This window comes from Polyergus mexicanus, unplaced genomic scaffold (assembly GCF_030449975.1).
Source record: "Polyergus mexicanus isolate NDT 795.1 unplaced genomic scaffold, iyPolMexi1.0 SCAF_1, whole genome shotgun sequence".
NCBI classification, from domain to species: domain Eukaryota; kingdom Metazoa; phylum Arthropoda; class Insecta; order Hymenoptera; family Formicidae; genus Polyergus; species Polyergus mexicanus.
In genome coordinates, this window is record NW_027223321.1 from 152,267 (window position 1) to 177,059 (window position 24,793).

General features: G+C 39.1%; 2 protein-coding genes across 11 annotated transcripts in view; one reads left to right on the forward strand and one right to left on the reverse strand.

The window, feature by feature from the left end:
• Nlg-5 (neuroligin 5) overlaps positions 1-24,793 on the forward strand; it is a 179,443-nt gene that overhangs the window by 122,296 nt on the left and 32,354 nt on the right. For all 10 annotated transcript variants that reach the window (XR_011446789.1, XM_070294438.1, XM_070294566.1 and 7 more), the window contains one exon: positions 18,529-19,168. Coding sequence is in view for 9 of the 10 variants with exons in the window: in XM_070294438.1 (XP_070150539.1) it covers positions 18,944-19,168 (225 nt within the window). In the remaining variant the exon portion in view is untranslated. The remainder of the gene's footprint in view (positions 1-18,528; positions 19,169-24,793) is intronic.
• Ap-1mu (adaptor protein complex 1, mu subunit) lies at positions 7,278-9,662 on the reverse strand. The gene is made up of 2 exons (XM_070304236.1): positions 9,506-9,662; positions 7,278-9,150 (listed from the first exon to the last, which is right to left on the reverse strand). Exon 2 carries the CDS (start codon positions 9,137-9,139, stop codon positions 7,871-7,873), a length of 1,269 nt encoding a protein of 422 aa, XP_070160337.1. The 5' UTR covers positions 9,140-9,150; positions 9,506-9,662; the 3' UTR covers positions 7,278-7,870.

The window sequence follows — 24,793 nt, forward strand, 5'->3', positions numbered from 1 at the left end:
CGTTCGATATTACCCCGAGAACTCGATGCGCAACAAACAAAAGCGCATAAATATAAATATAAGCGCGACGAGAAAGTTTTTCATACAAGATAAGATCCGGGGAACATCGATACGCACTCGCTCTATCTCGTAACGCGTAAGACGGACGCGCGTGTGTTCCTGGCTTTTCTAATGCAGAGGAAGAGGGAGAGGGGCGGGGAAGGGGGGGGGGGAAGGTGCGCAGGTAGGAAAGGGAACAAACAACAGGCATTGGTAAATGCAAATACGGTGAGGGTAGTCTGGAGACATCGGGTTGGCGTCCCCTTCGGATCGAGACCTCCGTGGGGGGGAGTTAATGCATTCGAGTGCCGGTGCTGTTTGTCGGCGTATGCTTGTATGCAAATGCGCGGTAAAGGGGACATCGCGCGCTACATGGCGCGTGCGATGGGACCGGTAATGTCGATCTCTCGATCGTCGACATTTCGACGACGCGCGTTATGTAAATAAACGTTGCGCTCGTCGATGCAAACGACGCGCCGAGCAATTTGGCGGCGCGGGTATATATTATAATTTCAGACGGATCGAATAACGAGAATTATACTAACCATAGACATAGTGTATCTAGACCGAGCGTTTGCCTTTATTTAAGAAGTGGGGGGTAAATATGCACGTAGAAAAGGATATACTCTGTTTCGTGCCCCTTGCGTTTTCTCTCGCTCGCACAGAGCATAGCACTCTCTTTCGTCATGCTACGTGCGAGCGAGAGAGAACGCAAGGGGCACGAAACAGAGTATGCCCTTTTCTACGTGTACCTCGGCTCCCACTCCTCAACATTCGGTTTAGATATACTATGTCTATGATTATAACATTTCAAAATTGCATATCCCAGGAATCAAAAGAGACCACAAAATTCAAAGAGTGTATTACTCAGAAATATACCTTCTGATATATATATATCAAAAACAAAATGATCTGAGCTGTATAAGTTTTCGTCAACTTTGAACTTTTTTTTTCTCCCGTTTCATTTCTCCTTTTTTTTCTCGTCTCCGCGCTCGATTATAACGTCATACGTCGGACTCGGTGGTATTGGCAAACAATTACCTACCCGTGAACTTATTGGATTCTTTATCGAATGAAACGTCCAAGTTTTAAAAAACGCGTAAAGTGTGAATATCATGGAGCCAATGGTTTCATAAGGATCGTTATCGATACAATACATAGGAGGAGACAATGCGTGCTTGGGGATCCTTATCTTAACGTTAAACACAGTTACATAGTTACATAGTTCTAAGTTTCGCAGACGTAACACGTTGCGTGCATTTAACGTAAACAAGGACCGAGGATCAGGCAGCCGAGTTTGGTGCTAAATGTGCGACGATAGCGCGGTTGCTTGCGTTCGATAAATTTAAAGCTGAACCGCTATTGTCGCAAGAAGAAGAGGTACAATAACACATGTGTCACATGTGTCCATCTAATCGATATGTCGCCAAACTGAATCGCGGGAGATAAAATAACTTTAATGTATAAATAAATAATATTTATCGATCAGAACTCTCTTATCACAATCGAATGAACCTTATGTAAATTTCCGCCCGAAGAGGCCCGGGCTTCAAGGGACACAGGGTTAACTAGTTCCAATCGACGCTTTTCGAATCACCAGGACCAAGTCGTGACAGTCTAATGCACCGTGACAAACGATCCGTGTCGAGCGAGGGAGGATGCGACGGATCGAGTTCGAGCCCTCCGAGAGTCACCCGGGGATCCCGGAAGATCGCCACTGGATGGCGAGACGAGGGTAGTCCCCGAATAGGTCGTGCAATGTAATTTGCAATCAGACGTCGAAGACGTCGCGGGATGAAAACAGGGAAAGGGTCCCTCACGCGGACCGATTAGCTCACAGCCGAGTGACAGATCGCCGCGGTCTTGCCATAGAAGTGGCGTTTTGTCACCCTTCCCATGTGGCCACCGTCTCGTGCGAGCCGGACACTCGCCCTCTCCGCGGGTTCCCTCGGTAAACCTCCAACGTTCTCCCCCTTCTCGATCATCCCATCACCCCCGCGTCTCCCTCACGACCTCGAATTCGTCTTTTTCGGTCGGTGATAAATCAATAGAGATGGGGCGCTATTGGCGAGAGAGCGGGCCGATGGCTTGTCGTTTCTTAAACGACGGTAAATGCTGCTTTTTCGCGCGCAGAAACCCATAACTCACGATTTCTCTCTCAAAACTGTCGACCGGATTTCCTAATTCTGCGTACACGCGTTCGCCAAAGTTGTTTGCCCGTTTAGGACGAGGAGGGCAAGCGTGTTATGGAGCCTTTACTTACTCTTCGGCCAGGATTTTAGAACAAAATTTGCATTAAAATCATTTAATATATCGCTTTGAAACTTCTTTAAGTAACGACCCATTCTTTACATTTTTACATAACATCTCTATCTATCAACACACATACATACTAGATTTTTGCAATTACATACGAGTATAAGATTTCTTGATTGATATATTAAAATTAAAAGCGTGTCTTTCAAGAAAAATGACAAATCCAATATCCAGTTAACGAGAAAAACGTCAAGACGGTAAGAGGTTAATTACATGAATAAATAAAGCGAGATCTTCAAAGAGAGCCGCGGGACAAAGTTTCGAGTTTCAGGCATCATAAAACACGCGCGGAAAGAAAGAGAAACTACGCGATATCGCCCGCGCAGAGAAACTTATGTATATTTTAGCCGTAGAGAGAGAGAGATAAGTTTAGGACTCATAATGGCGTATTTTCGCGCATCGTAACTTTTGCGTGCGCGCGCGCGCGCGCCAGTACTTTGTACACAAAGAACATAAACTCGAATTGAGTTTGCCAATGTCAAACTCCTCTAAAAACACACCACACCACCCTCCCACAACCACGCGTCTCTCGCAAGTTCGCGCACGCCGGCTTTTATGGGACTTATAATACGTATAACAGAATTGTGGTAAACACCGGCGGTTAGTATTATATCCGTGCAACAACGTGTCCCAAAGTGTCCGCTTTCCAATACATGTATACGCAAGTAAATAACATGGCCTCGCGCTGGAAGAATATGATATTTTTACGGCCGTCCTTTACCACCAAGAGGAAAAAAGTCGCACAGTGCCGAGCACACGAGGAAGGAGGGAGGGTGGGGGGAGGGGGGGAGGGGTGCTGGGAAAGAGAAACAAAATCGACGCAATTTCTTTTACGTAATTCCGCAAAAGAACTTGTTGGCGCATTCTCTTTAAATAAAAATCATTACTCGATTACCTCGAAAAATTAAAAAAAAAAGATTTTTATCAAAGAAATTCTCGATTTAATCGAGTTCACGGGGGAAGGGATAGAGCACGCGTGGGGTTAAGGAAAATAAAATTGATGCGATTTCTTTTAAGTTATTTGACCCCCCCCCCTCCCCCCCCTCCACCCAATAAAGGAATCTGTTAGCGCATTTTTTTTTAACAACTAATTAATTAACCGCCTAGAAAAAATTTATAAAATATTTCAATTAGAAAGTCTCGATTTAATCGGGCTCACGTGTGAGTGAACGGGTGTCGACATTCGTCGGTGATTTTCAACATAGTTTCCAAATTAATGACGCGCGGACATATAGACGAGTGCGGAAATGCAACGGTATCCTCGGTATATATATATATATATTGAAAGCGCGCAATTAGTCACAAACGTGGCTATTTAACGTGGAGTTTCATCAGGACGATTGTAAACCGAAATTGAGATCGGAATTCACCATCTCGAATAATTCGATTCGTCGATCGTGCCGAAATTGTAAAAGCCGCGATCTCACAATCTGTATTTTAACGTGCTAGCGGATGCATATACGTGTTTTCGCGATTCTATGCACATATATGTACCATATATCTCTAAGAATATGTATGTGTATACGTGAGCGCGCATGTGCGTGTATATATGTGAATAGTTAAAAAATGTGATTGCTACTGACCAGTATATCGTATATATATTTCATATATACAATGAATATGTAACGCACGTATGAAAATGAAGAATATATTTTATTCATTCTCGTCGAGAGAGAGAGAGAGAGAGAGAGAGATTTTACCCGGCAGAGATAAATTTTTAAATTTTTAACCAAGTCACTCTCCGATAACGTAAAAAAAATCTTGTAATTTAATAGTACGGGAAACACGACGGGAGTATGATAACTATTTAAAGTTTGAATGCTGTGAGAGAGATAGACAACTATGTGATATTTTGTTGCTTCGAAGTTACTTACTTAGACATAGAAATTTCGTTAAAACATTCTCTTCGAGAAAATCCCTCTTCCCCTCCCCTTTCGTATATTACATCGCGTAATATTGTATCGTGTAATAATTATGTTGAAAGTAGGGGAAGAGAAAAGGTGGGAATTTCAATGAGCACAATTGATGATTAATATTATCAACAATAATTGATTTCGTAGCAGCTCGATATTTCCATTTTGCGATGCATGTCATTATGTATGTAGATGGGAGAGAGAGAGAGAAGCGTCCCGCGCATAATTAGCCGAGGAATATATCTGCAACGAAATTATTTTAATATCATTTTCTCCCTCGCGCGCGGAATATTCCAGTCGTGTTTAATACACGAGTATGCGTATTTAATGGGGGGTTATACAAGCCATAATACACGATGTAAATTACAATGCGCGGGTAAAAAGCCGCCTTTCCAGCGGTTTTACTACTTTTCGGCAAAACATGGAAATATGGAACGCGCGATCTCCTCAGTTTTAAATATCGAAATGTGTATCCCGCGTAAATTCGCGGCTAATCGCGTTGTCGAGTCCTTATCTCGTTTAACATCTCACATTTCATCTTCATTCCGTGGACAATTGGGCCAGGTTCTAAACACCTGTTTCGTTAAAGATAGAAAGAAATGGTACGGACAAAAGTTGAATGAACTGTAAAAAATTTTCTAAAAGTTTACATACATTTTTATCTAAATTTTCAGATCTGGATGTCTAGAGAGAACTACGGTCGCTTTATCTAAAGTTTCGGTCAGTTTTTTGTACAATATAATGTGCTATAACAATGTCTATTTTTCTATTTAAGTGTTTAAGTAAATAATTTAAATCAAAAACAATTTTTTTGAATTTACTAATACATTTTTTTCAATGTGGACATTGTTATATTTCTATTTAATTTTTGCCATTGTTTTAACTTTTTTTTTTATCCTCGACGGAACAGGTGCCAGAACCTGATCCAATTGCGTAATACACAATAGAGTAGAGCTCAAGCTATGCGCGTTTAACGCTAAATTTGCAGTGGAAAACACTTGACCGACGTATTACTCAAGTTTCGGACGGATACTCGGCAATTAGCGCTAAACACGGGAATTTCGCTCCCGTGGAGTCTCCGAAGTTCGCGAATTTCCACAGGGATGTGTAAGTGCATACGGGCGGCGACCAAATTACTCAGTTCTTGCGCTGACGCTAATCGATATCGATTCGCGGCGCGGCTCGTTGACACGAGTCGCAAATTTGCAAAACTTTCTTTCGCCGTCTAGACTACGCGCATATATTTTCCAAAATAACTTTTACGTTACCGAGAAGAACGGATGAGACGGATGTTGCAGATGCGCGACGGAGGCAGGCAAATTGTCAGGAGTTCCTTCGCGCGCATCCCATTACGCCGCCAGGTATCTCGCGATCAGAGGTCGGATTTCCTCGACGCTACCGATTCGACCGGCGTAAATTTGCCTTTTTTATTAACGACTCTACATATCGAGAGAAAGAGAGAAGATGAATCCTCCGGAATTATTCCATTCGAATTCCATCGGCGCGATTGTACTCCTCGTCTAGAGTCTCGAATCGAAAATGTGCTTCTTTTTCTCTTTTCTTCAAAAAAGATGCTTTCCATTTCAGACGTTAAAAGCTCTCTCGTTTCCTGCTCGTATTTAATTGAACAAGTCTAACGTATTAATTATGCTATCGGCGCAATCGATACCGCTAATATTTGCGCTGGCTATCGTTATCGTCGTTTGCCGCGGTGTTTTGCTTAGAAATAGAACGCTTTATCATTCACGGTGCACCACCGTCCACCGCCTTTTATCGATTTTTCTGGCAATAGATTCTTATCGTGAAGCAATATACTATAATAAAACTATGTGTGCACGTGCGAGTAGTAATAGAAATATCAAAAAATTACGACACTAGATAGCGAGAAATAGCATGAATCGATATGAAAAATATATATATTTAGATCGAGCCTAACAAATTATATAATAATTTATAATATTAATTTTTACATAATTCTAAAAATATGAATAATTAATTTCTTAACGTAACTTATGGTAATTAATTACGTTGCGATACGTCTTCCCATTGTACAGTCGGCTGCTTGTAGAAAAATTTCTCGCATCAAACAGGTTCTCGCGGATCCCTCTAGCAGCTACTTCGAACACGTTGCACGTACACGCGGACTCGCTAATTCACTCGTAACAACCCTTTCCCCCTTTACCCATTTCCAGGCCGATTACTATCTATGCGGTAACCGAACATTACCATCGCTATCTACGTCCGTCGCATTCCGGCACGTCATAATGGAGCTCGTAACGGGGTGGGCGGACCGAGATAAAAAAGAAAGGAGTAGAAAAAAAATTCGTTCGGTACTTACCGATGAATACGGGATAAGCATGCGAACGTCATTCTTTTCTCGATACGATGTACCTGGACCACGAAGGCCTCATTTATCGCGATAGTGGAGAGATCTTTCTTCCTCTCGTGGTTCATACCTCATCCTGATTCGCGTCGCGTGTGAAATTCTGTGCTTGGCGAGACTACTGATTTCCATAAAATTATTACACGCTCGTGCGCGTTCGTGTCAAAAAAATTTGCATACCGCGAGCATCCGTAGGGCGAGGAAGAGAGGCCGAAATAAAGTTTTCGGCTTCCACCATTTCGCTCTAATCGCGTTTTCGTGTCCCCTCCCCCCTCCTCCCCTTCTCTCGTTGAAATATTTACCATTTTATTCGCACCGACGAACGCTTATGCCATTTCCAATGTAGCGTATCCGAGCAATCTTCAATCATCTTTTCCAAGGAACGGGAATTTTTTTAAGGGAATAGGTAGCCAGATATTGTATTACAACGAAAAGAAATGAAAATACGATAGGGAATAATATTATAAGAAAAAATCATTTCTATAATATATATATATATATATATATATATATATCATTTCCTTTAAAAATTTAATATATTACGTTATCTTACATTAATATATGTTGTAACGACATAAATCTAGTAATATTACGATTATTAAACGTGAGATTGATATATATATATATTTTTAATCTTTCTTTATATAATACTATCTAGAGTTTTAAATTTTATAATTATCGAGCCTTTCTGCCCGTCCATAAATTCGCCTTGTCAAAGAAAAATATTATAAAATAAGTTGCCGATTTATTTATATGATTTTCACGTAAGGTTGCAGTTATGTTTTATTAGACGCCCTTATATAAAGTCATCGTGTTTAAAAAATAAATTGGGAGATGTACAAAGTTTACTGTATCGATATCGATGAAAGAACCCATTTAGATTAAATACTCTTTAGACGCGAATCATCTCAAATGTAAAATGTTCGTAAAGAGAATGTTTTCACCATGCGTATTATCCTGTTTTAGAGAAATATAAAAAAATGCAGAAGGTGCAGAATGAATGTGAAATTTGTCAAAACGAAGAAGAGATCGATGTTCGAAAATTCAATTTGTTCTTGTATCGTATTCCGCGTCATCTTTCCACCATATTTTATTGGAATGATAAACGATTGTCGGCGATTCTCTGAATTCGCTCTAAAGCATACTACGCGTTCGATTAGTCCTCGTACTCGGGCGTAACGCCCGAAATCCTGATGTCGTCCACCCCGTTGTCAATTAGCTAATTCGTCCGCAGCTGGTAATCTCCATTCTGCGTGATATAACGCACCCAAGGTAGGGCCTGATAACCGCTCTTCTCAATGATCTTCAAGTATCGCACTTGGATACCGGACGTAGTGAAATACGGTATCTCGAACTTCACCTGTATAGGCGGTTTGCCCTCGACGTCTTCTCCGACTACAGACGGCAGACCAAAGTGAGCTCTCATGAGATACTCCTTGCCTCCGGGGAAAGACTTAATGATCCAAGTGATGGCGCTCTGCTCGGGCGAATACTTGACGCTGCCAATTGTGGTCTTGAACTTGGGCGAGTCGGCATCGTTCGGCACCGGGATCACAATCTCCACATTGTTCGCCGTCGAACGACGCTTGAACTGCGATCGCGCCTTTATCATATATTCGACTCGGCTGTGAGCGTGCCGTTCGATGACGGATTCGATCCATATGAGGGGTTTCACGTGTGTATTCAGTCTGTATGACATGAGCTCGAATTCACCATCCGGCGGGATGAACGAGATGGTACGATCGTTTTCGAAACGTGATAGCCTGACGCATTGATGAAACTTGACGTCTTCCAATTCCACAGATTTTGACTTGCCGCGTCCTGTCGACTCAAATAGGACCTTGTCGTTGAGACCTAGCCTTAATTCTGGCATCCCTGACAAATATACTCTCATCTTTATGGCACCAACGATCTCCGAGCTTAAAACATTTCCGTTGGCATTCGCCAAAAGATTCACAGATTCTATTACATCCAGAAAGACTTCGTTCTTGCGATATTTGATGCCCTCTGATCGCCAAGAGACAGCGTTGGTCACAGCCATAGGAATCCTAGGTTGAATCTCCAGTTTATGACCTTCTTGAGTAATATATTCCTGCAGAATCTTGCTATCGGTGGTTTGAGGATAGCCAAAATCCAGCAACTCGTCTAGGAGCTCATAAATAACGACAAAGTTGTCTCGTATACTTTCTTCCTCCAATTCTTTGAAATATTCTTGCATGACGTGCACCACTTTGTGCAAGAATACAAATACCAGGGATATGTTTGCATTTTTCTTCGTGGTAGATACGATATACAGATTGTTATATTTTATATACGCATATGTACACTCTGGTGTCTGAATGATCGGAGTAAGATTACCTTCCTCTTCGCGTTCCATCACAAGTGGCATAAACTTTTCTACGACACCAGTTTCAATGTCGCCACGATAATTGCGCGAGATCAACACTTTGCCCTTTACGTCCAAGATGTATATTGCTGACGTCGACATCTCGTCTCAGACTGTACACATAAACAAGAAAAGAAAGAGATTAACAATATTATACTCATACCTTTTACGCTTTCTTAAAAAATCACTACGTAACATTTTCTCCGTATAAACTTATTACAAACGCTTAATCATCGTAATAAACGAGACGGTTCATCAATTGACATCGCTTGAACGTTTAGGTTATGATTACCAAAATAAGAGTTTCGAGCTAAGGTTTGCGAAATTTGTGGAAATAATTTGCATTTTGTCAAGAATAAATTGTATACATTATATAGAAATCAAGATGGTATCAAAAAAGTTCAAAAGTTTGATCGTATGTCGAAATTTTAGTATATAAAATAAGCGTCTTAAAAATTCGATATTTACCTTGGCATACGATATCCTTCCCGAGAGTACTTTTATTTCCGCGTATTTTTTACATCTAGGAACGACAATTTTCCACAAAATCAAAACGATAAAAATAACGAACTCACACCACCTCGCTCTTTCGCACTGCCACTGTGAACCGTCGCGAGTCGAGAGTGTCGAGACTCGCGACTCGCGACGCAAGGTTGCCCAAAGTGTGCGACACGCGCGCCACACGCATGCGTCAGCGGCTAACTTCACGCGACATATTGACCGCGACGCTACGAGCCGTTGGAACTTGGAACATCGCGAAATAGAGACGCTCGGCGAAATTTTATTATTAAGGTATGATTTTTTAATTCATTTAGAAACTATTTACTAGCTTGTTTGATTATATGTTAATGTCTATTGAGCGTACAGGGAAACAATATTGAAAGTTTAACTTTTTAAATGAGTGAGAGTTTATAAAATCTTCGAAAGTCTTTGAATTGACACATGTATGTATATAATATGTATAATGATTGTTGTGAAATATGTAATCCGTCTTTTCTGTCATATCAAATATTTTACGCAGACATTTCAAAACAATCTATTTTTATTTGACCTCTTTTTAATTTACATCTTTATCTAATTCTCGCGAAGAAAAAGGATTTAAAATCCTGAGGAAAAGAACATAAAAATCAAAAATTAAATATAAATATATATATATATATATATATATTTAGATATAACGATAGTTATATAGATAGTTCTTGTATGTATAGAAAGTATAATGAGGAGAATAATTGAAAAGAATAGAACAATGATTTCTGCATTGTTTTCTTTTTTTAAACAATAAAATTTGAATAAGTGAAAAAAATGCTCATATATGTATAATTATACATATATAAATTTATATATGATTAACTATTTTTTCTCACCTTTTCAAATTTTAATTTAAAAAAAAATAATGTGAAAATAATTTTTCTAATTATTTTTCAATTATTTTTCATATATATATTTCTTCTTCGTGTACGTAAAAATTGTACAAGAAGGAAAAAAAATGTATAAGCGTATTTTATACATATAATTATGTATATATATTTTTCTATTTGATTTTATAAATGGAATTTTTTTGCCCCGGGAAAGAGTGTCGATAAAAGGGGCATTCGTTGCCCGTTAATCTCAGCTTATTCGAGCGAATACAAATATTTCTAAAATCGCGCTTAATACAGCAACGAAGATAAATCCGATCTAAGGTATTTTAATCTGTACTCCGTGTTTCACGAAACATTAAATCCTACTTGAAGCCGTTTCGTAGAAAGCGCGCTCTGTATCTCCGGCAAAGTAGCGCCTTCCGGCATTAAGATTCTATACAACTGGAAGTCATTTAATCTCGGCGAAAGATTTCAGCACGCCGGCTACTCCACGAAGGAGGTACGATAGCATATTGTAGGATATTCCGTGCACAGTGTGAAAATAGAAAATAAAGAGACTGTTGCGAGGCAAATTCGACAAACGAGAATCGCGCGCTTTTCTCTTCGAAGTGAGCTTTTCAAAAGCGAGATATTCAGATTTATATTATATAAACTGCTCGAAATTTAAATAAATAAATCAGCAAATGGATATTAAGAATAGATTGCACATTTTATTACATGTCATCTTTCAAAAGCAAACAATTTTTTTTTTTTTCCCTTTCTACGAATGAAATAAATGATACAAAATTGAAAAGTCAACGAATTAAATATCGCGGGATGTAATAACGCAAAATTCTCGAGCTTTTTGTGAATTAAAATTTTAATTCGCGACCCGCGAATATTCTGGAATCTTGGTAAATATATCTCAAGTCGTAAACAACTCGTGTGTTCGTTTCGCCAGCGTAGCGCTATCGATTTCCTAGCGTTGTCGAATAGACGCCGATAGACGCCGATGGTATCGGCTGCATTAAACCGACTGTAAATACACGTCGATGGTGATTGCCGGCTTACAGATTCTGCCGAAATAAAATGCTCTCGCGCGTTTCCCCGAAAAGCTCCGATATGCGTGACGTGTCGCATTGCGTCGCCCGGTATAAAAACGCATTGACATGCAGGATGCACAGGGCGTAAGCCACTGCAGTTTCGTAAACTACTGGTACTTACTATCCCCATCCCCTTCTTCTCTTCTCCCGCCCCATTATAATCGATATAATAGGATTTTACGATCCTTGTAAAAATAAACCGTACGGAAAAAGTAACCGAAGAAAGAAAGCATTCTGATAGAATGCCGGTGAATAAATCCGCGGTACTGTTTTGCGCATTCGCTATAGCGTTAAAAATGCGATTTGTGCCCGGCGCGTAAAAGCTCGGGTCTCGCCTAATCGATTTAACGTTTATAACAGGCATCCGAAAGGCGCGGGCTTCCAGCCCACCATCCGAAAATTACCGCTGCAGTTGTTCAACTATTCACCAGCGGTCGGTCCAACCATGTTATCTGCGGTCAGCGTGACGTACTCCCATTAAGTACTTCAATCGCGCTTATTTTCGCTCGTAGAGATGCGACCCCCCTCTTCGCGGTTTTGCAGTTAAATTATATAATAACCGAAAGGATCATGCGTATATACATGTAAATATGTATACATCGTAACGATACACCAGTTTTCAATACTTTGACTGTCAATCGTATGAGCGTATAAAGTATCACTGCTTTTTCGTGAATTATGCCAATAATTAATTCTATCTCTTATTTTACACAAACTCTATAATACTCTTGAAAATACTAGCGTATCATTCAATACAAGTATGATATGGCAATTTTATTACAATATCACACTTTTTTGTTTTAATAATATAAATATATTCTATCACAGATATAAAATTAAAGATTGATGCAAAAACGCGATTTATATAATGTGGCAACTCTAAACATAGACAATATTATTTCTATTACCGGATTTTTAAACCCTTGATATGGAAAGGATAATGAAACGATTGCTTTACAGCAAACTAATTTTAATCGATTCGTCAAAGATTTATGTTGCGAAAAATTGCGACGATATTTTCGAATTAAGCGCGACGGGGTTGATTGGCAAAATTGAGGATCCATTTAATGAATACATTAATGAACGATGAGCGGTGGCGACCTATACGCGTTCGCGTATATGTGATCAAGTTTCCCCGGCTACTTTAGCATAAAATATTGAAGAGATACCGATCGAATCGCGAGTGTCGTCGATCGTATTCATCCAGATGTATTTGCTCGATAAACAGTTTCCAGTATTTAGGAAAACAGGCTTGGGTCCCGGGCGTGAATCTCCTCTCGAATGGCCCTCTCGTCGAATCCCGATTTCCTATTTTCAATTGAATTTCAGCTCGCCGCGAAGCACTACCACTCTGATAAATATTTCATACCGATCTCTGACCGCACACGGTGTCAATGAATATTATTATACAAGAATATGAAATATCCGTGTATGTATGAATTTTCTCTGTGAAATCAGTTAAAAATAATAAAATTTGTCAACGTAAATAAATGATGTTGAATAAGCTCGCATTAACACGTAGTATTGTATCGACGATTCTCTTATTAATATCATATTAATACCATTTGTATATCGTGAATAATATATATACATCATATACAATATATGTTGCTTAGGTATTACTTAAATATGCAGCCAACATTTTTCATTCTCTCGGTACCAACAACATCTAAATAACTTATAATAATTTCCTCTTTCGTGAAACTAACAGCACTTTCCGACCGTGAATTAATCATGAGCTTGGAAAATCATTCGTCGCGCATGGCTTATGTATCCGGCGTCGAACCGGGAGAATATTTACCGTCGTGCACGATCAGGCCGCACTGAATCGCGCACTGTTGACGGCAAATTCCACGAGAAATTCCATTGTAATTGAACGAGGCTGACTCGATTATAAAGTCAAATCATCGGCAGATGGAGAGACGAGGAAAACTCGTTCTTCCTTCGCGAGTGAATGCCGCCTTAGCAAGTCATCCCTTCTCTCTTTCTCGCTCGTCTCCTACAAACGCTGCATGTTCGAATCGAAATACGAGGAATGACGGTGTCTTGGGACTCCGCTCACGTGCGATCCGCGAAACATCTCTCAAAGAGATAATTTCAAAGAATTTGGAAAGTCCTCGAGTGCGCGCAATTTACCGGCGCTGTTATAAAGAGCAGGAAACTCGACAGAGATGTTGAAAAATAAAATTGTCTCCGGAACGGTAAACGCTGTCGGCTTTAATTCGTAATGACTGTAATAATACGCCGGCACAAATACTGTACAATAACGAGAATTTACGTAATTCGAAATATACAGGGTGTCTCGCAACCTCCGTACAAATTCTAATAGAAAAATATTGAGGCTGCAATAGTTTTTGAGTTATAAGCGATCAAAATTTGCCAATGATATCGCGTAGAGCTCGCGCGCTCAGATCCATACGCGTACACGTGTACCGATCTGTCGTCTGTTATTGATTTGACAAATTAGATAATATTGATTTTCACTGCACAGCTGATTTTATTGTTTCTTACGCATACGAATACCATATACGGCGGTCAACTGACATTAACGAATATTTAACAAACTATGAATGTTGTATGTAAAATATTTAATTTTTTTCTTAAATAACAATTTAAATTATTAATCAATTATTATATTTAAACAGAAATATAAACTTGATATTTTCACACATTTAAGAAACAAAGTTTATTTTTTCTTTCGATGACGCGGAGAAATTTTGTGGAAATCAATTTATTTATTTTATCTGTCGGCAATAACGGATTAATACGTGCGTAAATGAGGGCGCGAATTCTACGCAATATTATTGGCAAGAATTTTTACTCCATTTTGCTTCTAGAATACTCTATTAAAATATTGTACGGAGGTTGTGAGACACCCTGTGTATATATATATATATATATATATATGTATATATTTCGTAATTAAACTTTTCGAGGAATGTTTCGCAATATGATACACACAGAATGTTACATAAAAATTCCGATAATATTTACATGAGCGTAAAATAATAAATTATACTCTATTACAGCGATTTAAAATGGATATTAATTACTTTTGGTATATCGGGACGCAAAGACGCGCGTAAATGACGAATAATGTTGTAGGATTTAAAAAATGATCAGATTGGCTGACTTGAAAAATGACGAGGCTATAATTTGATATCGCGGTGCTTTCCGCATACCGAACGCGGAGGTTCGTCGATATCAATTTCTTTCGCTTGATTTTCACGGATGAAACGTCAGAAACGGAAGATAAAGTGGTGCGGTACGAGCGGCCCGCGTAGTTATATTACTGCACGTCTGTTTCCAGAATCGCTCGGGAATCCTTCGGGAACCCCGTGAACGCTATATCGGCAGGCGAAAGTTAGAGCCGCCTGGGGGATCGGTACGACCGATAATTGGGGCTTGAATTAAATTAGTCCCGGTTCTCCGAATGACTGAAAGTCTCGCGCGCGCGTTACTCGCGCGATAACCGAATTGACCCCACGTTGGACGATCTAATCGCGATTATCGATCACCGCTCTTACGAGAGCCGAGATTTCATTAGAATCGATATCGCTCTATACCGGGTTAAATCCGTTACGCAAGATGCATAATGGATTCGGCAAACGCACGTGAGTGTCCGATAACGATTGAATTCCCCTTTGAACTCGCCTCTCTCATTGCGGGCGCGAAGCCCTCGGTATAATCGCGATAATAAATTCTGTCGTGAGATAGATTTTCGTCCGAAAAAACGAGAAGAGAAAACAAACGTAAACGTCGTAACGATGTCGTAATGAAGCAGAGAGAGAGACCCGTCATGGCGCATCGATTTGCAAAAAATGAAACCGCGCGGCACAAGGGACTCTATCTCTTCCCACATTGGAAACTTTTGAATATCAGAGTTGTAATTTATCGTAAAAAGTTATTCCCCGGCGATCATACCGTATCGTCGGCAATTTTTCATTCCGACGAAAACATTATTGTCGATGTTCACCGCGGAAAATGCGAGATATGACGCAATCGCCAAAAGACACACCATATATTTCTCGTCCAGCTCGTTGCTACCCATTTACGTTAAATAAATCATATTACGTAATAACGTGCCGAGTTATAACGTACGACGACACGGAAACGCATCTGCGCCGAGTAAATTGGATTTACTTAAAAGTTTAATAATACAAGCTATAATGTATGTGCTTGCGCTGTATAGGAAGTTACAGCGGAAATCCATTAAAAAACGATGATGAAATTTAAGGAAATAATTAAAAGAATAATAATGATCTTTATATTAGTCTGTGGGAAATTATTGCTTGAGAATATTTGAATGCGATGAGAAGGCAAGAAGAAAGGCAGAGAGTGAATAAAGAAAACCAATTTTAAAACAAGACTAATCTTTTCGCAATCAAACAAGTTTAAAAAATCAAAATTTACTTTGTACCCAATAATCTCACACACTATTGGAAAATTTCGCTTAAATTTAACATATACATTTTTTTTGTGTTAATTTAACATAATACGATATGTTAAATGGTAACATTAATAATATATTAATATTTCATCAGTAATATGAAATAAATTTTCACAGTCGCTCTCACTTTTATCGATAAAATCAACATTTTTTTTTGTAAATTCTAACAGATAAATCATGTCGCTAATAATACGGAACATATGTATCGTGTAAAATTAAAAATATGCGCGCATTGTATTATTTTTACACTTTTGTTTTCAGTTGTTTCAATAATTTAATATTTGAGTCGAATTATCACAATATGTTAAATTAACATATAAATGTATTAAATATTTAACATAAAAATTTTTACCGGCATATTTTTTTACAAGAAAACAAATTCTCCAACTGTGCGCGCACGATTCGCTTTCTAATTAGTTTCTCGTCAGCTTTGAATTTGCAACAGCGAACGGAAAGAAAACTGTCGACCGACGACGAGATTTGAGCGAACGGTGCCAATCACCGTCGAGGGGATAATGTAGTCGCGATTAAAAATTTAAATCGCCCATTGGCGGCTATATCGTTAACGGGACGGGAAAGTTTAGCGAAGCGATCCGGCGAGGACGGCGGCGGCGGCGCCGCCGTTAAAACTCTAAAGCGGAAACGTAGTGTGCTAGGAAAAGGATGGCGAGGATGTGGCTGTGTGCGTGTGTGTGTGGGGGGGGGGGGCGAGAGGGATTGAAACCAGAAGGAGACGATTGATCAGCAATGTCCTGCGGTGAGATAAGTTTCTCAATGCAATCAGTGCCCACGCTATCTCTATCCTCCCGCAATCCTTCGTATATCTCGTTCATCCTCACTCTTCGGCTCTTCGTTCAACTACCTCGTCAACTATCTCTCCAGCCAGCACTCTCTTGCCTTTCTTCTCTCGCGCCTCCGATAATGCAGGACTTAAGATAATACCGCGCTCGCAATGTCGTACAGTTTATTCGTGTGCGAGATTCAACCCGATTGAGACTTAACATTGTGAAGCAACGTCTTTGTGAAAACTAAATATAATTCCGAGTGAATATAATTTTTCGAAAACATAGCGATTGATATAACTGTGTTAGAGACTTTTTCTATGTATGTTTACTTTCTGTATACACTCTAAGCGTTTATTAAATTCTATCAGATAAATACGTTTGCATACGATTAATGAGACAGAACGGAGATGATTCGGAGGATTCTCTAAACTTCAATATGCATCTAATAATTCTCTAAATACAAGTATTGAATTTAGAGTTTGGAATGTAAGGATAAATTCGGATTTAATTATAGCCGCGATTTCGACAACGGCAGATTCGATTTATTTAATGGCCGAGCGTTGCGTCGATCGTGCGGTAGGATTAATTAATAAAGTGATTGATTCGGTTAAACGCATTAATCGCACATTCACGCGCGCGACCGGACTACCGGACCGGCGAGTTCCATAAATCCGAAAACTGCCGATCGATCGGATCGCGTCCGTTCATTAGCGTGTCGCACCGAGCGAATTCACCGCAAAACCGGACGCGATATCAAATGGATCAACGATTAAAAAAAAGAGGAAGAAGAAGAAAAATTGACGAACGGCGTAGCAATCCCATCGGCGTTAGCGCGATTCGTTCGCATTGATAGACCTATTGTTGTAATTATAAGCGTGAACAGAAGCCTGTTCTTGCGTAGGCGATGACTTTGCCTGAAAAGGTAATCTAGATTTTATCGCGGAACGCATTCCCGGTTTGGATAATTGCGATAACGAAATTCTAATTTAATTCTAAAGTAATTCTAATTTACAAGTAAGAGATTAATAAAGCTCTCAAGTATGAATCACAAATTTTTTTAAACTTTGCGAGCTAATAAGAACCAGACGCAGGATGATAGTACGTCAGTTTCAATGTTGAATTAAGATTTATTTACTTACTTGGTACAGAATCAAGACAAATATATTTAGAAAAATTTATAGAGAGCTATTTCAGTTGTAGTTTTTATTTTTGTTTTCATTTTAATTTTTATATATTTCAGTTTATTTATTGAAGTTTATATCATTTTCGTTTAGAGAGAGAAAGGGAGGGAGAGCTTATTAGAGGTCAGCTTAGTTTATTTAATTTTATTCTATTTCATTATATTGTATCTTATTTTTCTTATTTATATTATTAGTTGGAAGTTTAGATTGATCTATTCAGGTTCAATTAATAAAATATGTTCATTTATTTATATATACTGTATTAAATGAAATAATATAGACATTACAGACACACCGACACAAAAACAAATTACAAATGTAAAATTAGAAGCCATTCAAAGCCGTAAGGCACGAATTAAAAATAAATAAATAAATAAATAAATAATAATACTTGGAAAAATTTATTCCGTGTACAATTTTAGAGAAAATAGTTGATTTTCTTTGAAACTTTGAAACATCTCCTGTTACGTTTAGCTCTTATTAACCCGGAAAATAAAAAAAAAAAAATTGTAATTCTAATTTATTTCTCTCGTCTTTTTGACGAATGCGCAAAAATTTCTTATTACCGAAACTAAACTGGCAGAGATCTTGAGGATGTTTTGTTAAATCGAATTCTCGCTTGTTTGCAGAGACGTCCCAAGCCTGCTGCAGCAATGGAGGCCCGGCCATTTCCCAACTTTCTTATTCAAGATGTTTTGAGAGTAATTTAACTTGGATCCCGGTCGAAGAGTGCCAGTTCCAGCGCGCCGGGAGTGGAGGAGGACGTCGTCGTTGGGGTGAGAGCCGCGGGATAAAATGCGCGGAAGGAGAGAGTGACTATCCCGTGATGCGGGACCTCGGCGGGGCAAAGTTCACGTGCCATCCGTCGCGAACGAATTAAGCGATTTCTCTGTCGGAGAATTGCCCCCATCCCCGGAGTCAGACACATCCGGCCAGACACGCACATCTGACCGGTTGGCCCGGCTACCCTGACCGATACCGACGACCAAGGTCGCCGTACGGTTATGCTAGTGGCGTCGCTCCAGGTGGCCAGCAAATGCTGTCATGCCGCTGCCATGCCAGCCGGCGGTCCGTATCTGGCCGCTGGTCGCAACTCAGTGGATTCAGATCAGATCACGGAGCCGCTACTATCCTCGCGTAGGACTCGCCCTGCTGCTCGTCCTGTTGATCCTGACCGGTCGTGGTCGCGCGGCTTCCTCTCAACCCGTGACCCGCTACGCCTCGCGCATCGTCGAGACGAAGAGCGGACAAATACGTGGAATACTTCAGGTATGTGTATCGATTCTTCTTGCCAAAGATAGGTTTTACTTTGAAATTGGGAGGGGATGACGAAGAGAAACAGGAAGAGGAGGAGGAGAATGACAATGGGATGTGAGGGAGGAGGAAGGGGGAGGGATGGGGGCTGTATCGAGCGATGAACTACCCCGGCAGGATTTGGGTATCCCGCAGGTGAAACGAACACGTAGTAGAGCCCGCTTGGACATGGATTCGGCTCGTTGTAAATGGCGAATCGTGATTCGCGGTACGTCGCTGTTTCCGCGCGGCAAAAGGGGAGATTTATTGCCGGATTGACCCTGCGGGGAAGTGGGGAATTTTTCTTCCGTTCCGCCATCGGGAATTTTTCTTCCGCTCGCGGAGAAGCATCATCGATTATTCGCGACAACGTGTCATTTTTTTTATTATTCTAAAATTCGAATTTTTCACGTAAAGTGAAGACGTATCTTTCACGCGCGAGAAAAAAGAAAGCTTTTTCATCTTCCCCTTGCGTTGAGTTTCGATGAATCGCTATAAAATAGAATTAAATGACAGTATCTCGATGGGAATCGATCGCTATTCCTCGCGTAAGTCAATTCTCCATGTTTACAGAGGGAACGAGAGGTAGTTATATGATAGTGGAAATGATAACACGAATATTTGGATACTATGTATACAGAATGGGATATAATCTTGGATACGAATTAATCCCTCGCTACGATTCATGCGCCAAATGTGAATCAATTTTGATCAAGAGTTGTATGTACATACATTCAGTTAAATATCTTGTTAGTTACTAATTATGGTAATATCGATAAAGGATTCTTTATTGGCAATATATTCCAATTATATTAATGTTAATTTTTATTTCAACAATTTACTAGCCTATTCGCGCTCATCTTGTAATAATATAATATACATTAATATATAATAATATATTGTTACGTTTTGAGTGTAATAAAATTTGGTCCGTTTTTAGGTCAAATCGTTTAAGAAATTTATCCGCGATTTCAACTTCAATTGTACGTTTATTTTAAATTATTAAATTACTCTTGTCCGAATAATTCGCGGATTTTATGAAATTTTTGACGAAAATCGATTTTTTGGATTAATTAATAATTTGGATAATTGATTTTGAATTTGATTGATTTTAATTTACCACAAATCGTTTGTTCCGTATTTATTTTATTTTTTATATTGTGAAGCTATAAAGAAAGAAAAGAGGGATCTTGATCGGAAAGTAAAGCCTTTTTTATTTGTAACTTGATCCTTTTTATTTGGACTCGACGTTCGCTTTTCTTGGACATTTAAATTCAAACTTAAGTGTTAAATTCAAATCTTGTCTATTTTCAACTGTTGCCACACTATTATCAACGATATAATTAATATTGTGCTACCCCAATGACAACTAACTATTTCAAATTGTTATCAAATTTCAAAATTAATTTCCGGCACTGAATTACAAAATTTTTAATTATCTTTAATGAATAGTTATTGGATTTTACAATGAATTTAGAATATTAGTAATTGAATCACAAATGATTCCGTGACAAATGACTGACTACATAATTAATTGCCTCGCTTATTTATAGCAAGTGGTACATTAAAAATAAAATTTTTTTCGATTAAATTATATTTTGTTAATTTTGATTTTTATGACTTAAATAATACTTTGTTTTTAAAAGTGTTTCGTTACATTAAATAAATTATTACTTGCACGTAATAAAAATTATAATTTTTAAAATACATTATTTAAAATTTTAATGTAAAAAAATAATTATATAATTGAAGATGAAAAATTAGAAAATGTTTTCTAAAAAGAAAGTAATTTAGTATAATAAAGATATAAAAACAAATTCTTTTTTATATATGCGAATAAAAATATATTTTGCTTTTATTTTATATATATTTTACCAATTCAAATATATTTGCTACTTGATTGAAATAATTAATTTCTTTATAAATATCTAAATAAATAATTTTTTTAATAAAAAAAAAATATATATATTTTGTATTTAGGTTTTTTTTTCTTTTTTTTTCTTTTTATATATCAAGAATTCGCTCGAAACGCATTCGGCAAAGATAGGAACCATACTTAATGCTCTCTCATTAACATCCCGAGGAACATTAGTGCGCACCGGCGCATTAAATCTTGCTGCCCAATTATTTCCACGTTCTGCACTGTCTTTTCACCATCTCTTAAATTTGATCGCATCGCTATATATTCTTGTACTCTCTCTCGTTGTGTTTCACACTTTCCCTCCCTCTCTCTCTCTCTCTCTCTGTCTCTCTCTTCCTCTCTTTCTCATTACTTTTTCCGTCCAATCTAACTCGTCGTTCTCGGTGTGTCCGACACCTTTTCCTCCTTTTTTTGCTCCCATTGCCTTCCCATTGCTCCCAGCGACGTACTCTTTCATTAAATGCGTTACTGTCCTCCTATCACTCCCACAAACTTTGCAGACTTTCTTCCACTCCCTGACGTCAGTTTCTCTCCACTCTCTTTTATATCTCTCATTCCTTTAACTTATTACCGCATCTAAATCTTGCCGTCGATCCGACAACGAAACTTCCTTTTGCTTGCTAAATATCTTTATCGATATAGTTTTTTTTTTTTTTTTTTTTTTTTTTTTTTTTTTTTATGTGCTATAGCACTTTAATTAACTGCGAGAACGCGCTTAGAGGGAATTTGTTAGCTTTTCCAGCGTACGTTCTCACAGTTAACTACGCATTTTCTCAAAAGAATGTGTTTCTCATCGGTGCAAGCGGTACAAATAAATTACAAATAAATAGAAACAAGCTCTCATTACGCGACTCGAAATTTCACGATCGGAATTAAAACAATCAGATCTGAAATGACATAGGGTGGAGAAATCCAAGCATTTTATTTTCACACGCTATGTACGTAGCTAGAGCGGGGAAACTAAAAGCGGTTCGATATCTCGATGGCTCCAACGACAGCGAAATTTTTGCAGAAGACAATCCGCTGGCAGGTCGTGTATCGCGACTAAAAGCGTTCTCACAATACCGATCAGTCAGAACGGACAAGATCGTTCTGCTGACATTTACTGCGACATATTCGCTATGCCGGATCGTAGACATCAATTACGTCTAATAGAGTTATTCATATCGACAAGAGGCGGATCGATGGACGTTCAATGATTTATCATCGGGGCGGCGAATTTAAAGTATCCGCGCGATCCAAAATAAATATTCACAGTTGCGAAATCGGGTTACGTGTAAAGACATTGTCGAAAAATTTGTGTATTTTTGTTAAAAAATATACCGGTTAAAATTTTTGTGTTAAATATTCAACACATTTATGCGATATATATTAAATTTAAAAAGTCAAATTTGGCTACAATATGTATACAAATTACATGCGAATCTTACAGGTTCTCGAGATTCTCTTTTGCTCCCAACGCATCATTTTACGCCGGTATACATACAGTCTCCTCTCACACGAGAGGAGAAAGCCTCGGAAGAGGGACCCCGTATAATCCGCGAATTGAAACATCCGCGCGGGTCAGACGCAGGTACAGAGAGATAGAGAGAGAGAGAGAGAGGGAGTCGCTTTGGCGGGAATTGCGAATCCGCAATTTACCGGCCCTTTTTTCGTGTCGGCAGTCCCCGGACGGAATGGATGGATAACGAGAAAACTTTTTCGCTCAGAACGCCTCGTAGCCTTTACATTACGTCGTAACGTGCCGCACAACTCACTCGCTTGTCGTTTTTTGTTCGCGCTCGCGCTCGGTCCATTTCGCGCGATCGAGAGCAATACGTTTCGCCGGAGGAAAAACATTGCTCTGTCAAACGCGCGCCGCGACTACAACGAGATGATCGCCTCTCTCGTTCTTCGTTCCCTCCCGTGATGTATAAGCAGAATCGTTTTGCATATTGTTGCTCGCGTCTCGTGCCGATTATCCATACGATCGCGCCCACGTCGCGTCCGAGATACACGTTCATTTATTATCGCACACGGAATATATTAACAAGGATATATGGACCGTTTGGAGTATACATTATTAATTCCCCCCTCTCCCGCCTTCCTCTCCTTCTCCTTACAAAACAGAGTTTATCGAATATTGAATTTTGTATACCTAACCGCATGCCAAATTTATGGAGATATCCGAATCAATCTGATTCATATATCATCCTTATCAAAATTACGCCGTCTTTTTTCGGCATTGGAGAAACGTACACTGTAACGAATACTAACTGAAACTTTACACAAAGTGTCCGTAGTTTCTTTGCAGATTCACTGTCTAAATTTTTAGACATTTTCGGAATCTTCTGAACTTAGAGAAAAACGATTCTAATGATTAAGATAGATTGTTCGAAATTTCTTTCAGACATCCAGATTTGAAAATTTAGACAAAAATGTGTCCAAATTTATAAAAAAAATGTTTACATTGTAATTCTTGTACGTTAAACATACTCGGATATAATTTATTATATATATGCTAATGGCAAATGGAAGTGTTTGTCAATTATTTATGCAAGCTTTGCGAAAAATCGCGTTAATCGCGCTTTTATTTCGTCAAAGAGAGTGAGAGATGCGAGAAAAAAAAATTATTTATAGTTGCGCATTTTAATAAAGTTACATATATCGCGCGGCTGTTACGAATTTTCCCATGTTTCGTAGCTGAAGCGCATACGTTGAAACCGCTTTAGAAATTTTCCCCCGCAACGCGCATAAAATAATTCACCGCGAAACCTCATCTACATGATATCCCATCGCCAGGAATTTTCTTTCCGCGTTTATCGTCGTCCCGATTGGCATTGCAAATGCATTAATGCACGCTCTCGCCTCCACGCGTTCGTCAATTTGCCTTTGTATCCGGAAACCTTTCTTCGTCATCGCCGGAATTTCAATCTCGGAAATATTTCCTCGTCCGAGAAGTGCCGACCCCCCCCCCTTTTTTTTTTTTTTTTTCCTTTCTTTATCGCGACGCTCTGTTAGAAACGCGCGGGAAAATATCGCTCTTTACGGCCTCATTCTCTATAATAAATCTCTCTCTTTAGATTCTAATCGGCAATTCGCTCGACTAAATTTAACTTTACGGTCGTAGGCGGTCGTGACCTTACGTTCATCGTCTTTACGTTACGCGAAGGCGACAAATCTTCTCGTCTGTTTTCAGCTGTTTTCACGGAGAGATCCGCTGGCGAAACAGCCGTTTTCCGAGACTTTGAAGCTTAATAAATTTTTTTTTTTTTTTACATTTACGTGTGCCCCATAATTCATTGAGGGACACACTGTCGCCGGCAAAAGCTTCCGTACGACCGTTATTGGTCGCTCGGACCGTGTGCGCTCACTCTGACGTAAATCCTCCGTATCTTCGCCATTTTTCCGCTCGACTTCCTTTGTCGCGCGCACATAATTTATTACGCCTCTAAATTTACGTAATTTATCGTCCTGTTTAAATCATTTCTGAAATTTTTGCAACAAACGGTATAATGTGTTTTCCTCTCGGTCCGATATTCAGCTAATGATAAGGATTGTATTAATTATTTTCCCAACACTCGCGGCTTCATTCAGCTCCGCTTGATTCGGTAAAAATTCTAACGCGTCGGACGTAACGCCAATTTGTTATCGAATATATTAGGGCATTGAGCATTCTCCACGTTTTATTGCGCGATTAT